Genomic DNA, 16012 nt, shown 5'->3' with positions numbered 1-16012 from the left:
GCAATTGTGCCTGTCAAAAGTATGTCCACTAAAAGTGCTTGTTTTTGCCACTGACAGGCTCCGATTTTTATTCTAAGTGTCTGACAAAGTTATGGAAAGGATCCCTACAGAGACAAACCTTTTTGTTAAAGAGTAAGATCCTTTTTGTTTAACCAGAAACAGAAGTCTTGCTTAAGAAGTCTCACTCTGAAATCTCGCTAGAGGTGAGTTGTTGCAGGACGATGACAGTGGAAACGTGAGTCAGTAAGTCATCTTGTTCTTTGACAAAAAGACCCCAAAGTATGTAAAATAGGGCCCAGGTTTAAAAATTCCAGATTTAAAGGCTAACACCAAAGCACATTTTCTCCTTGCTGCTTTCAATCTGAAAAGAAAAAATGTCAGCTTCAGCACCACGGACAGCTCCATTCTGGAATTTTTCAAATGCCAGCATACAAAAAGAATTAGGATTTTTTTTCCCCTCCATTGTGCATTTTATTGGGTCACAGTTAGGCCACAATGAGCATGTTAGGCTTCTACAGAAAAATGCTGGTCTTTGAACACCTATAAAAACACATTCCCTCTCCAAATCAATAAATCCAATATGTTCAGTCAGAGATAACAGATGATCAGAAGATAGGTACTACGTGGTGCCAAGAGGTGCCTCCATCACGCCTGACTCACACATTTCAAGTAAAGAGAGTGCCCGCCAAAAAGCATCTCAAGGGACTGCCAATCACCTCCAGTAATGATAATACCGGAGACAAATGAAGGCAATAACTAGCAATAGGATTAGACCTCTTATAAAAGTGTGAAAGAGGGTGATTTGGGACATTTTTCTCTTCATAGTGCAAATATGGCAGTGCAGTGATAGCAAGTGTTGGACTGTTTTTAATGGGCCAGATTTTGCTGACGTTATCGTGGTACATGTTTAGCGAGTGTATATGCCTATTAAATGTGTATTTAGCTAATTTAAACCAGAATGAAAATGTAAAACTTTCAGCTTTTGAGCTAGAGGTTAAGACATAATATTTCACTTTTTCACCCAAATCCTTTACTTAAAATGTGAACCTCCAGTGTTTATATATTTCCATTGTTGGAAACATCAGCTATTGTCTCTCAGTAGAACCTTGTTACATTGCATATCTGTCATATCTGAAATGCTCTCAGGTTTTGGAAGCAAACTTTCCCTTCTAATAGTCAGCCTATTTTTGCTTCATGCAATTTGTTCTTTCTGTGCTTGCTGTTACCTACAGGAGAAATCAGATGCTTCAGAGCATCTATAATAGTATCATGTGCTCACAGAGGTCTGTTATCACACCTTGAAATACATATTTCCGCCTCATTTAATTTGGGATGTGGGAGCCTGTCACGTTTCATTTATTACTGCAGTGAACGTTATCCAAGGTTTTTGAAAACCTTACGGTTAATTGTGAGAGCGAACAAAAAAATCTGAATGTTTTTCAGCCATTAATTTCCATCCGATACAGGCAATTTAGTGCATTGTATTATTTATCACACATGATGCTGTGCACATTTTCTTTCCACCTACCTAGCTACCTATGTAGCTATAAATCTGGTTTATAGGTCTTATTACACTATACTGTAGTGAAAGGCACTGTAATAAGCAATGAGAAATTTATAGATAGATTCTATATTTGAGGAAAGCATATTAATACACACCTACTGGTCCCTGGGCTTTGAGTTATCAGGAAACCTATTGCAGCCTAATGCATTTCATGAAAGAATGTATCAAGGCTTTGTCAACAAACAACCTGGGTCATCAAACAGCACCTAACTGCACATCTATTAAGGCTAATCATCTGGAATAGATGGACATCGGTGTCCACGGAGACCTGAGATTAAACCCAGCAGGCAGCAGAGACAAACAATACGGGATACTGTAGCTAATATGCAGACAAAAACAAAACAGAAGCAATATTATTTTTGTACTGATCACTTGTTCATCTCTTTACGTGACCGGTGATTTTTTCGGATGATGAATTTACATTTGCACAGACAAGCTGTTTATAATACTGGCACAAGTGACAAAGTACATTATGTCTTGACTTCAAATAAAAACGTTAAGCATTTATTGCCAATTCTTTTTTAATTTCCAATTGCATTGTGGAAGCAAGTTTGCATTTCATATGCTGTTATGAAAGCAATATATAGGACTTCATTTGCATGTTATTTTGGGTAAGCCATCCACCAACTGCTGTTCCCTTTAAAACTCGTTCAAAGATTACAGGAAATTTTAAATTGGATTCCTCTCCTTTTGAAGGGAAAAAAACTCAAGGGATGATATTTACCAGCAAATGAGTGGTAAAGACCATAAACAAAAGAAACCTTCAGTAGAATACAGTCAAGAGGAAAATGTTACGTGGACTGTCAGTTCAGCAGTAATAAGCATACCAAAATGACACATACAGTATAGTGTAGATCCTGTTTTGTTCAGTTCTGTTCTAAAATGTATGTATGTTCTGTGAGTAGTGTAACCAAGAAAATTCAGTTCAGTTAATCTCTTGATTCACTTTGGACCTTCGAACCTCATGTACGTCAATACTGTTTGTCTGTTTATAACAAAGCGCTAAAAGAGAAAAAAAGTGCTGAGATGCAGTTATGTTTCTCCTCTGAACTTGAATCATTTCGTATTTGCACATTAGTTCATAAGCCAGTGGCTACATCAACATTATATTGAAATTTTAGGCTTATAGGCCTATCTAATGTGAGACATCAAACAGAACCACCAAATATGTTTATGTTATGATGGTTGCTGAAATTATAGATCTGTAAGCTGCATTTTGCCCTTTTGGTTTTATTGTTTGTCTGCACTTTAAAAGAACGTTAAATCTGACATGAATCTGATTAAATGTTATAGTGTGGGTATAATTATGTTATGGGACAGACGAAAAGCTCTCTAGTAGGCTAATGTGCCTGTGGTTGCTGCTCGCTCAACTTCAGATGGCAGCCAGTAGGCCTAATTGGCTACATACAGCCTAATCAGACTTGCTGGATTGTCTTGCTTAACATTTTATCCTCATCCTTGTATCAATTTTCAACTAAATTAGCCCGGTCCACCAGAGATGTAGCAGAATTAGGCAGAGGGGAGAGGAGGGGCTGCTATCACAGCCCTTCACTGCACCATCATTATTCACAGTCTGCCACGGTGAAGTCTGCACAGTGTGCCTAATGTCATTCATAAGCAAAAGAGTATACTAAATCCAGCATGTGTCCTGTTTTACCTGTCGTAACTGTCGTGCACTGTTGTCCTGCATTACTTCAGTATTCAGAGACGTTATACCGCCCCCTATAGACCAGGCTCATTGTGATATGCAGTACATTCCTGGGTCAGGACTAGAGTTTCGGGGGCCCTAGGTGATATGCCTTGTGGACCCCCTTCACATTGTGTGTGCTTGGGAGAGAATTGCAGACTTGGTGCTCTGTAAAGCTCTACAGTGAAGTAAGCAATGACATTTTAAATTGCCATGTTAGCAAAAGCTGGTAAAACAACACCCGGGGGAGGAAATGCCCTGATTTTTATTTTTTTAAAATAATCTTTCAAAGTTAATTCAATAAAACTCAGATGAAAACAAGGTCAAGAGACACTATAACAGTGTTAATTTTACAAAAACAGCAACCTCTTCTAAATCATTCGTCTTCAAACAAATATAATAAATGTTTCCATTATTTTACCTGCTAGTTCAGATGTTTTGCCTTTAACCGCAAAGGCCTTTGGCATAGGTTTCTAACTATCCAAAACTTGTCGCTAAATGTCACATCATGACAAAAAGTAATTTTTCAAAATTAGCATTTCCACCCCACTCAAGAATCAATTATCTGCAAAAATTATCCCCAACCGTGGACAAAAGGATGAAATTAGCGTAACATTTTTTTTACAAAATATAGAAAAACATACAGCCACAGATAACAGTCAATGGATTAAAACTGACTCAAAAACAAGCTTTTGGATGGCCCCTGGTGACCTAAGGCACTAACCATTTGGTGTGACCCCACTTAGAGTCTGGCTGGAGACATTTGATGCATGTCATTCCCCATCTTTCTCTCCTCATTTCCTGCCACCTCTCTACTATTGACAAAAGGCATTACATCTGAGTTGTCTCAAAGCATAAAAATCCTTTCCTAATTTGTCTTTTGTTTACATCCCTCTGCTGTCATTGATTTAGTATTGAACTGTGGAACTGTAGACTGACGACAGCAGCAGTAGTAGAACAATACAGGCAGTAGAGTAAAAGCTTTGCTCAGAATAGTGTTGAAGTTTACCCAAACTCACTATAAAAGCACCTAAAGGAAGTGTAGAAGGTGGAGGGATGAGATGAAAAACGCTGAGAGGAAAGGAATAGAGGCTGTGAGCTGTCTGAGTGGTGATGACGAGGAGAAAGAAAAGTTGCCTTGGCTGTGGGCAGATGCTGGTTGCAGTGCCAGCTGGTGGGGGGTGGGCCCACCTGTCTCTGGCTGTCCCCGTCTCCCTCTTCCCTACTGTGGAGGAAGCGACAGATGGAGTCGGAAGGTTCTGCTCCGGTCCCAGCGCTGCTTCTTCAGTCTGTCCAGCTCTCTCCCGCCCCTGCCTGAGGGCACCGTGCCAGGGGAACATGGGGACGGCGCCCAGCACCCAGCCCTCCACCGCCACAAGGGTCAATTGCTTACAGAGAGGGGTCGCCCCTCTGCCTCTTTCTCCCACAAACACTCTGCTACCTCCTCGTGGATGTAAGCAACAACTACATCTTCCCTCTTAAGTCGTGTGAGTGGAGATATTTCTTTATTCAGACAAAACATGCCCTCTCAAGGTCTATCAGCAATGCCAGCTTTGAAATTATCATGACGGGAGGCTTCATGTAAACGGCTCATTTTTCAGTGAAGTAGAGAGGGAGAGCGAGGGAGAGGAGCCAAATTGGATATGTTGCACATATTGATGTGAAGCTGTGTTATCCCTAAGGAGTGCTTTGGATGTATAGTGATGCATGTGGACTGTGTGGCAGCATGATAAGGAGAGAATCGTAAGGCATGGTGGAGGTCAAAGGGTCGTGTCAAATCCCCAAAGTACTGAAGTCCATCACAGGGTGGCTTGGTGACCTTTATGTCACTGGTTTAAATCAATGCATGAGGTCTCTGAAGAAGATCATTAGGGATCCGTGAAGGAGTGAGCCACAAACACCACTTGTTCTACTGGACCTCCTATTAACCTCCTGTTCATTTGTTTGTAACAATACACACAGCTCTCGTTAAGAGGAGCTGGTCCAAATAAAAGAGAAAGGAGAAAAGTCAGAACTGTCTGTCTTTATAGAAGCTCTTTCAGACCTTGTATCTGTTCTCTATTATCTCTCTGCAGATTAATAAATTCTTCCCTGCTTGGGTTTTACCAGATCAGCCTTCACATTTGTGAGTGTCTGTTTCATTAACAGTAGAGCTGAATTATGATGAAGGTCCTCTCTCCAAAAGCAGCATAACTGGAATGTTTCTCCTACCAGCAGCCCACGCTGCTGCCAGAGGTACCGTTAGAGCACATTAATCGATTCTCTGCCATTCAGGAAGAAAGTTATGGTTGTAGCAAAAGCTTCCTTTCAGAGATTAAGAAATCAGACCAAATCCCAAGGTAGTTATCAATATTTAAATAACAGACTTCTGTGGTCTGGTGTTTTACTGTAAAGAAGTGACAGTGGCCTCCTTCAGACTGTAGCTCTAAAGGGGACCTGGAGCCGAAAGGGAGAGCCAAAATTCCTCGACAGCTCTCTGATGAACTGCAGGGTATCGTGGGAGGCCGGTCTTTACTCACAGGAAGGTATAGACTTAAAGGTTTCTTCCACTGGCTTTTACGTTTCTTTTAAAGCCTCACAGTATTGTAATACATTGATTTAATAGAAATTATCGGGAGATTTTCCCACTACACGAAAAATTTAATTAGTTTTCTACTGGACCAAAGAATTCAGTGGTGAAAATATGAAGAAGATGGATGTGTAAAGGCAGTCAGTCGAACGGTTTGGTATTATCTAGACTGATAAAGCTTCTCAATTATCACCAAACATGAAATGAATCTAAAGAGACCAATTTTCGCCAAATAATCACGCCATTATCATTCATGACTCAATCACAGTGGAAATTACCAAGGCTCTGCTTGTGCCCAGCAGTGGAGAAGAAAAAAGAACAGACATGTGAGGAAACAAAGGGATGATAATGGAGCTCAAACCAGTTTGTGGCTCCGGTGGGACCAGTGTTCATGTGCATCACTGGGGTTTGGCAAGATATGGGCGCTCTGCCATACCTGAGCCTGATTGAGTGCAAATTAAATCTTGTTTCATCATTTGAATGGAAGGCAAAGAATGAGCAAAAATGGCCAACAATCTATTTGGAGGCAATATCTGTAAAGAAAATCATATCAAAAGAGCATTCAGGGACCATGTTTCCTCTGAGCTGAGTGCATTTGGTGAGTTACATCTAATATTTTATCGCAATGACAATACAGTAACATCTTGTTGGTCGGTTGTTGTTCCACTTTGTCCCCAGTATAAAGTCATTAGATGTTTTTGTGAACTGATGCCCCTAAAACTGCAATTCAGAAAAAAGAGAAGGATGACATGAATAACATTGTGTGAACTGGTTAAGGAGTGATGTAGGTCAAGCACATAGAGGTGATGCTGGTCAGCGGATGGAAGATGGAGGCCAAAATATTGAAAAGGTCCTGCATGTACTTACAATCCAACTTTTATCAGCCAGGAGAAAAGAGGGTTCCGTTTCCCAAAATGTCAACACTTCATTTTGGGAAATAAGCTTATTTGCTTTCTTGCCAAGAGTTAGATGAGATACCACTCTCATACTGTATCTGTTAGTTAAATATAATGCTACACACAGCAGCCAGTTAGCTTAGCTTAGCATAAAGACAGAAACCTGGCTCTGTGAAAAACGTTTTACAGGGAGGGGGATAGACTATTTCTTAGCCCAAAGTAGTGACTTCCTGAAGTCTTGTCATCACTGTGAGGTTTGGGAGACTTGGGAAGGTGGCTGCTCCCAATCAAGAATGATCTGGCACACCCGTAAACCACAACATGCCATTTTTATACAGACTAAACAAACTAGTTATAATCTGTTAATTAGTGAGATTTAGAGGTGCTGCCAGGTGAATTTTGATACCTTTGAACATAGCCAGGCTAGCTGAAAAGCCAGAGACTGTTTCCAGTCTTTGTGCTAGCTAATGGATCTTCTCATATAACTCTCAGCAAGAAGGCGAATAAGCGTAATTCCAAAAATGCTGAACTATTGCTTCAAGGGCACTTCACCTGGTCGCATGGCTGCTGAGAGACAAAATATTGCTGATCCTGACTAAAAGTATTGTGGAGTGCACATTAATGATGAGAAAGTAGACTCGGTGCAGGAAAAGATTTTTAATGCATAAGAATATTTGTATACCTTGTTGAAACGTTGACTCTTGTAAGCCATTAAAAGCCAATTTTTGCATCAAGGTTATGTGTCCGTTTTCTTTACTGTTGCTTTGCTCCCCCTCAACCTTCTTGTCAAGTCACCAAACATGTCTTTGAACATTGATCAACATTGATTCTATCATGTTTGAGTATGATAGAATGATTTTATTGCTTCCAAATTAATCTTTACAGATCAAAACTATTCAATTAAAATTGACACTATTTTGTCCTAAGAGGTTGGTCGGATGTTTGGATGCTGTTTGGATAGATTGTGGTGTGGTTGGTGGTGTGTGGATATGCTGTTTGGATAGCATGTGGATGGAGTCTGGTTGCTGGTGTCAGCATGGCTCTAATCAGCTGTTGGCAGGCGGATGAGCGGGCGGTCTCTCCCCGCGGCGGCACCCCGGGTCGAAAGCCGGTTTGAAGTTTAATGATGCCAGCTGCCAGCTCCACCAGGCTGTGAGCGCTAACGAGCTGGCACTGGCTGCGGACTGGGCCTCGGCGGCAGCACCTGGAAATGTAGCACATGTTTCAGAGGGGCGGGGCTCGGTCGGGGCTGCTGAGGGGCCTGCTGGAGACCCAGGACGGCACCGAGAGGCCCGCATCTCTTTGAAGAGCGCCCCAATTTCCATATTTCATTACGCACTGCTGACTGACAAGGCCGAGCCAGATGTTCTATTTTCAGCTATTTAAATTTTGACCTGCTTTCCTAGCATGGATGCAAAAAGAAAAAAAAAACAGATTTCATCAAAACACAGATGCTAAGGATGATGGGAACTTGGATCTAGCATGTCTGCTAGTTTTTGTTACCATTCTTTATGTCTTTCCATTCTAGTAAAGCATTGAGAGAATAATCACACATTAAGCGTTGCTCTTTAACTTACATATCCTTTTTCACGTCAGACATTTGACAATCTATCCTGAGGCATTTACTGTCTTACCCAAGGACACTTTAACAAGACACACTGGTTGTTTCAGGGATCAAACCTGAGACCTTGTATTTATGAGACAATCTCTAACCATCCAGCCAGCCCAACGCTGAGTTGGCTTCAATGTGAGTGATGCATGCTCTGAAACACCACATAAAGCATGCTCGCACAGCTTCTCTGTCCCTGAGATATCAGGGAAGATTAATTCCTGTGGTATTCCTGTTGAAACGGCTGTTAAATTGCAGCCTCCTTACTCAATCCCTCATGCAAAAATACATCGACAACCCTGACCTTTTTGTGCATTTGCTGCAAATGGCACTTTGTCATCCTGAGTGAGCAAGCTCAAGGATCAATGTGATTTTGTTGAAATAAAACTTCTACTATGCACTCTCTCTCTGCATGTATGAGTGTGTGTCCATGCATGGGCTTCATGAAAGTAAAACTGAAAAACTCTTAAAAGAGGAGGAATGAGGACGAGAGAAGGGAGAAAAACAAAAGACAAAGCAGGGGTGAAACACAGCAAGAACGAGTGGAGAGCAGCTCCGAGTTGATCACCAAATGGCAAAAAATGAGAGGCACCCTCTCTGCGAGAATCAGAGGGAGAAAGGCTTTCACTCATTACTCAGCACAGCTCACAGCAGGGGAGGGAAAGCAGTTTATTCCTTCTGTAATCTGTGTGAGTGTGCATGTCTATCAGACTGAGTGAAAATAGAGAGGTAATTGAGAGGTAACGAAGGCATTACAGAGGCAATATAGACACAGAGATAAAAGTGGATGAAAGCTATGACTGTTTTTTTCTTTTGTGTTTGGAATACTGGTTTGTTTCTGCTCACCATCATTCTGTGTGAAATATCTGTAAAATAATAAAATGAAGAGGGTGTATTTATTTGTGGCCACTGCGGATGTTGAACTCTTCTATATTGTTTGTGTAAAGAAATTTTATCATCTGCAAATCTGAAGTTTATAGAGAGTAAAAATAGGAGTTAGAACGATAAGGTGACATAATCTTTTAGCGTTTAGTTACAAGAATAGCTCTGAAGTGGAGGAGATATCACTAACAGCTCCCATGTGATAACATGATAACTATACTGTCAACAGTAAGTTTCTAAATGTGTGATTTCATGTTGCCAATTATGGCAAAAATTATGGCATATATTTAAATGTTGTTTAAAGACTTGGAATGTCACAACACTCTCTTCTTATGAATGAGGGATACATTAAAATAAGATGGATTGAGCATTTAGCTGTTGGACGGCCAGATATTTCCTTCCCGAGTTGGTGGAGACCAAAACAGAGGTAAAAAAAAGAGTGAATATTGGACTTACTTACACAAACACAACTCCAAATGAATGATAATGTTGCTCTGTATCTGTTGGATGCGAAAACTATTTGCTAACACAATGGCCACAACAACTACAAGATGATGATATGTGGATGTTGTGTTTGCAGCTTGTTGCGCTGCCCCCAAGTGGGCAAAAAAAATGTATTCAGGTTTAAAGCAAAACTTAACACAAGAAGTCAGTATCAGTTCTGTGGGGGGGAAAAGTTGCCAAAGAAAAAAGAGAAATGCTCTAGATTATTTTCTTGGCAGTGATGGTTTCATAAATGATAAAAAGCAGGAATTTCAGCCAGCTAAATGTCATCTGCATCTCTGTATACTCTTCACAGCTGAACTGATAAAATTTAAATACTCAGAATATAAATACTTGAAAAGTAATAACACAGGAGTCTAGCTGCTGCTGACAGACTGCACTTGGTCAGTGTTGCCTAAGCTTTATGTAAATTTCATGTTCATTACACAAAATAGAAAATCACGACTGCCATATTATGCATGGTAAACGACGGTAAACCATCTTGAATTCAAACTAAATAATATGGCTTTTTCAAGAGAATAATATTTCTAAGCAATCAAGACATCTGTGCTCACGCAAGGCTCTATGAAGATTCTTTAGTAAGGACTTGTTAGTATGAATGGTGCAGGATTCTCCGTTTCTGGGCTGCCTGACCTTTGACATGACCTTTAGAAGACAATTTGCAGCAGCAGCAATCGCCTTGCGCCTCGCCTCACATTATTTTCCCTCATTATTTTTTCAATGTTACCTTTGCAGTGTGGCAGAAAAGGGCTGGATTCAACAGAGGGGGCAGGGGTCAGGAGGAGGAGGGTAAAGATGCAGGTCAGATTGGCTATACAGTTGTGTTCAGCCAGTGTCCTCAGAGAATTCCCTGCCACAAAGCCATTTGAACTCTGAACCCTCTGGCTGTCTGTCAAAAGCTAACCCTCAGTTTTGTCTGTTATCTGGTTTGACGATTAGGAAAGCTCCTCAGACAGCAGTAAAGGACTGGACAGTGGCTACAGAGCTTCAGTGCAGGGAAACAAAACACAAAACGTGTGAGGAAAATCACTTTTCTCTGTACTGCATTATAAAAATCTATCTCTCAGGCCAAATGTAAACACAAATCAAGGCGGTCCATATAACCGTCTACTAAAACAATTCATTTTGATGTGTGGTTTATAAGATTTTTAGCCATGCTAGCAGAATGGCTTTTGGCATGCAATGTTGATCGGTCCACCACTGTGGTCCACACTGAAATATGTCAACAACTACTAGATTAGATGGATTGACAAAGAATTTTCTGCAGACACTCATGGTCCCCAGAGGATGACTCCTACTGACTTTGGTGATCCTCTTACTTTTCCTCTTACGCTACCACATTTGACATTTGTGGTTTTGAGTGAAATGTCTTGACAACTATTGGATGGATTTCCATAAAATTTGCTACAGACTTTTACGCTGCCTTCTTGGTGATCCCTTAACTTTTCATCTAGCGCCATGATCGGGCCAACATTTCCAATACTTTGGTTTGCAACTAAATACCTGCTGAACTAAAGGCACTCCCATCAGCCTCAGTTGTACTTTGTGTTTAGTGCTAATTAGCAAATGTTATCATGCAAACACAAACTAAGATGGTGAACATAGGAAATGTATACCTGCTAAACTTCAGCACGTTAGCATTGTCGTTGTTAGCATTTAGCTCATAAACCACAGTGGCTAAGTACAGCCTCACAAAGCCGCTATCATAGCTCTTGCTTGTTGATTTTAAACATAACAAAAAGTCTTTATTATAAGGCATTTTAATCTTCAGATTTAGCAATATTGACTTACAAAATCACCTATGCAAAACATTTATACATTTTGTAAGGTTTATAAAGTATATAAATACCCTGATTTGCAGAAGGATTTTCAGTCATCTGCAATGTACAGGCTGAATGGCAAACTTTGGGTTGCATGTACTTCCAAAGCAGATGTTTCTTTTTGCAATTTAACAGTTTATTTATATCAAGAATACCAGTTGTTACTGATTTTAATGCACTAAATTAAAGAAACCTGAAGCCCCAACATTTCAACATGAAATCATTTTTCTTAGTTAACTGAAATATTTCATCCTACACAGAAAGCTAATACTCCTAAACCTATTCATCCACCAGTGTTTGCTATCCAGCCACAAAGCATGTCACTTGCATTCATTTTGTTTCCATTAAACTGAAAATCCCAGGTTACATCAACAAATAAGTGAGCTCAGGAAAATAAAGCTATTTTGATGTTATTTCCATTTTCAAGAACTATTGAACTGATAGTAGTTATTTTGGTGGTGGTGGGGGGCTGAGTGATTAGAGTCAACAAGGTGAACACGCTGAAACAATTCAAATGTTCCAAAATGTAGCACTGTTACATGCTGTGCCAATAGTTCATTTTCATTTCCCCAGGTGAGAAATAAGAGATGTGTGTGGAGCTCTCCAGCGGTGGAAAGGGCGGGTGAAGTTTTAGACGTGGGCTTCTATTCAAATACGAAGGTCTCCTTGACATTTTCTGCACTGCGTTGGCTGCTCATCCTTGTCGCATTTTCCCAAGCTGCATATAGGACAGCACGACCTGTTGACATTTACAAGCTCATCTGGCTGAGCGCCTTCTATAAAGGAGAAACACTTCCATGTGTCCCACCACAGAGTCGTGTTTCCACTGCTCTGAGTGTTACACGTATCCATGTTATTGCTTTAGACAAACATAAATCAACCTTTGCAGGGAGAGAGCCATGTTGTCTCACTCTCCCCTTTGAAGTCTAACTACAGCATCTTCTGAAAGCTTAGAAACGTATGCAGCAGAAGCACTGGGCAGCTGGTTGGCCTCCAACTGGACTAAATACCGATGAGGTTTCATTACATCGACTGTACTGCCACCAGAGGGCACTCACTGTTCAATGTGACCAGGTTAAAGTCTGCCCCCGCCATACCGATAAGGATCTGAATAGCAGCCAAGAATCGTGTGCCACATAATTTACTAGCAGCTGGGTTAAGGCAGGACGAAGGTGACATGAGGTGAAAGCAAAGCCCATATAGGAACAGCAGAGCATAACATAACTGAGTGTGGAAGGTGGTCTGGGTGATAATGCAAATAAGTATATGTAATATGCATTAAAGTGACAATACAAATAAAAACATGACCCAAGATCAAGGACATGGAAAGCGAAATTCCCATAAATAGAACAACAATAAATGAAACAGGTTCTTTTCTCTGTATGGAGGAGAAAAGACTCCTTTACTTTATTGACAACCATTGAAAATGAGAAATAAAGCCAATGGGATGTAATGAGGAAATTTAAATATGAATCATTGTGCGGGTTTAGCCTCTGCATCCCTCAAGGTTCCCGGAGGAAGTTCAAAATGCGGCTGTGCGGATCAGCTCATCTTTGTGCTTTTGGTCCAGCAGATGTGATCTCTAGAAGTCTGGGCCCTGCTTCTTCAGCTTGCTGTAGTCCATGTTAACTGTGTAAAACTGAGAATACAAACATATCTTAGCTCAAGAACAAGTGCAGACATTTCAGATAAAAATGACTTAACAGCAAAAAGTGAGTTCAAGGTGAGTTTAGGGTGTGTGGCACAGCATAATGACATACTTTCCCTCCAGTTTACAGAATAATTCAATATAAAAAGATGATTTATAATATATTCTTGTAATAAAGTAAAATACTTGTCTCTGAAAACTTCAGGAATTAATTTGCCTTCTTGTTGTCCCCTGGAAACTCTTACTATTACTTTGATTAAGTGTGAGCAGTTAATGACTTCATCAGATTTGTTACTACAAGTCAGTGTTAACCAGATTATGCAATTTGATTAATCCAATTGAAGGAATAATCCATGGCTCTGCAACAAGTCTGGCAAAGATCCATACTATGATCCCTGAACATAACCCCCTACACTCTTCAGCACAGAAAATCAAGACTGTAACACAGCATGATTAGGTTTCCTAAGAGGTGAGTGATGCACACCTTGTACTGATCAGTTGGGGCCATCTTGTTCCAGGGCTCTGGGTTATTCTTGCGATCCCAGCTGCAGAGGAAAAAAATAGGTACACATTATGAAAGACTAATCAACAGAGACTGTAACTTGACAGACAATCAGAAGGCGGGTAGCAACAGATCTACTTGTGTTACAATAACTGAGCTGCAAAACTGTCAGCTTCTTTACCTTTTTACTCATCTGCAAATCTCATTAGATGCAGAATACATGTAACCCCCCACCCCCACCTGCCAATTTGGAAAAGGGCAAAAGATAAAAAGGTATAAAAAAAGACACATGAAAGTTTTATAACTGGAGTCCTCACCAGACATCAGGGTTTCTCAAGCCCAGACGAGCAAGGTACATCATGGACATGGCTGCCCCTCCACCGATGAAGAAGAAAAGGGGGATCAGCTGTGAGTGACAGACAGGAAGGTAAGAAACATTCACAGCTCAAGGAAGTACAATATCAGTAAACACAGAGACTGCTGACAGCTTGTGTATACTGAAAACACTGCCCTGCACAACTAACCAGGGCAAAAACTGCTTTAAAATTGACCGTTGCCTATAATATATATAACTTAATATTAAACATATGTTCACTCTGCCTCAAAGTCTTTGTCCTTGCGGACTACAGATATCATGTGTTGAGATGGGACAGTTTAAACCAACTACTTGCTATATTTACAACTTTCTTTCAGTCACCACTTCTTGAGTAAGTTAACTTAACGTTACTCATGTAAAATAACAAGATGTACAGAAATAACATGTGTGTTCTAGTGTGAGTAAACATCTCCAAGTGCTACGTGCTAACGCTACCTAGCCAGCTAACCTGCTAACCAGTAGCATCAGCAGACCCTCTTCTCGGCTAATGAGTTGCTATCGTCCTGTGGGTGAAACCGTGACCTAATTTGACTCGAAAGCATCAACTGCCAAAAGTCTTGGCGCACACGGCATTGGAAACTGAATTAATCCATACTTGTTAGAGAACAAAATAAATAGTGAAGCATCCCTTAGTTTTTTAAAATAATTTCTCAAAGTCAGTGCGGTCAAAGTCAGAGTACTAGCTTGCTAAAGCTAGCAACGCTAACTAGTTTAGTTAGCTAAGCCACAAAAATTCACAGATAACCCAAGTTTAGAACGAGATCTTTTAACGTTACACGAACTTTATTGAATATAACCCGGTTATACTTACAGCTGGGTGACTTCTAAGCTGTTTACGCACTGTAGCGAGCATTTTGGCGTTTGTGAAGGCTGATTTATCCCAATTTGTACAGCAATAAACGGATTACGAAAAGTCTTGCCAAAACGGTGCGCAATTTAATCCGCGAGATCGGGCGGAAGAAAGGCCGAGAAAACACACATAGGATGCTAGTCATACTGCCTGACAGACAATGGCGAAAACACATGATTATTAATTATTATGTGTATTATATAGAACATTTATGTGATGCTGCATGTAATAAATACCGAGTCATTGTGTATGGTTTCATCAATATGCTGCTGTGTCGCTTCAACCTTTATTTCCACACAGCATTTTATTCTGGCAAAGCTAAAGTTGGTAAAATGTTGCTACAATCACCAGTTTTCAACCCAAAAACAAAACCAATCCATACACCACCACAAAACACAGATATTTTTCTCTTTAACGAGTTGACGTTACACTCTAAATGTATATAATATATATATGTGTATTTAATCCTGTTTCACATAACGTCACTGTGGCTGTAGCTGATCATTTTATCAAGTTGTAGTATTAACTCTACCTCATGTTATATTAGTTTGATTCTCTTTAGATAATTAAAATGCCAGCATTTAATGAAAAATAAATAACAGGTCGATTTAATTCATTAATGCCAGTGACATAATGGAGATAGATAACGGAAACAGTTTACGGCTCCTGTCTCTCGTGTCAGTGTACAAATACAGGTGAACTGTCTGTATCACAATGTGACAGCAGGAGGCACTGTTTCCCTCCATCAGAGGAGAAGAAACTACATTAATTTTCAAGAAAATCAGTTTTAATCCTTTAAGGAGTTGTCCCCCAAATTATAATCATTATTCCACCTCTTTTAGTACTGTGTTTTCTCAGTTTCTCTCTTAAAAGATGGATTTTGAGGAGCCTCGTATTTAGGTTTTCTTTCATCCTGTTGATAACAGAGGTGCCGATTCCCTGCAATTGTGCTATTGGGGCAAATATTACCTTTATAAATCCAATGCACCTAGGTGCATTCCCACTATCAAAATGTGTTTAAATACTATTATTTGAAACACCCAAAAGACATGGCTTTAAAAAGAAAGATCAAAACATTGTATAAGCTACATGTTAGTTGCTGTTT

At 40.1% G+C, this 16012-nt stretch overlaps 1 protein-coding gene across 1 annotated transcript; it reads right to left on the bottom strand.

Annotated features, from left to right (window-relative positions):
* Window positions 1–12900: 12900 nt before the first annotated feature.
* ndufa4a (NDUFA4 mitochondrial complex associated a) lies at window positions 12901–15030 on the bottom strand. Its single transcript, XM_044181108.1, has 4 exons — window positions 14869–15030; window positions 13999–14087; window positions 13664–13724; window positions 12901–13170 (listed from the first exon to the last, which is right to left on the bottom strand). The coding sequence occupies exons 1-4, from the start codon at window positions 14908–14910 to the stop codon at window positions 13114–13116; spliced, it is 249 nt and encodes an 82-aa protein (XP_044037043.1). The 5' UTR covers window positions 14911–15030; the 3' UTR covers window positions 12901–13113.
* Between the last annotated feature and the right edge of the window lie 982 nt (window positions 15031–16012).

This window comes from Siniperca chuatsi, linkage group LG21, assembly GCF_020085105.1.
Source record: "Siniperca chuatsi isolate FFG_IHB_CAS linkage group LG21, ASM2008510v1, whole genome shotgun sequence".
NCBI classification, from domain to species: Eukaryota; Metazoa; Chordata; class Actinopteri; order Centrarchiformes; family Sinipercidae; genus Siniperca; species Siniperca chuatsi.
This window is presented reverse-complemented; position numbering and strand designations above follow the sequence as displayed.

What these genes read in the sequence shown, in the direction of transcription:
- ndufa4a (XM_044181108.1), bottom strand. Translation starts at nt 14,910, where the DNA reads ATGCTCGCTACAGTGCGTAAACAGCTTAGAAGTCACCCAGCT. An exon ending in TTGAGAAACCCTGATGTCTG is followed by an intron (nt 13,725 to 13,998) that starts GTGAGGACTCCA and finishes TTTCCTCTGCAG; the next exon opens with CTGGGATCGCAAGAATAACC. An exon ending in CCCCAACTGATCAGTACAAG is followed by an intron (nt 13,171 to 13,663) that starts GTGTGCATCACT and finishes TTGTATTCTCAG; the next exon opens with TTTTACACAGTTAACATGGA.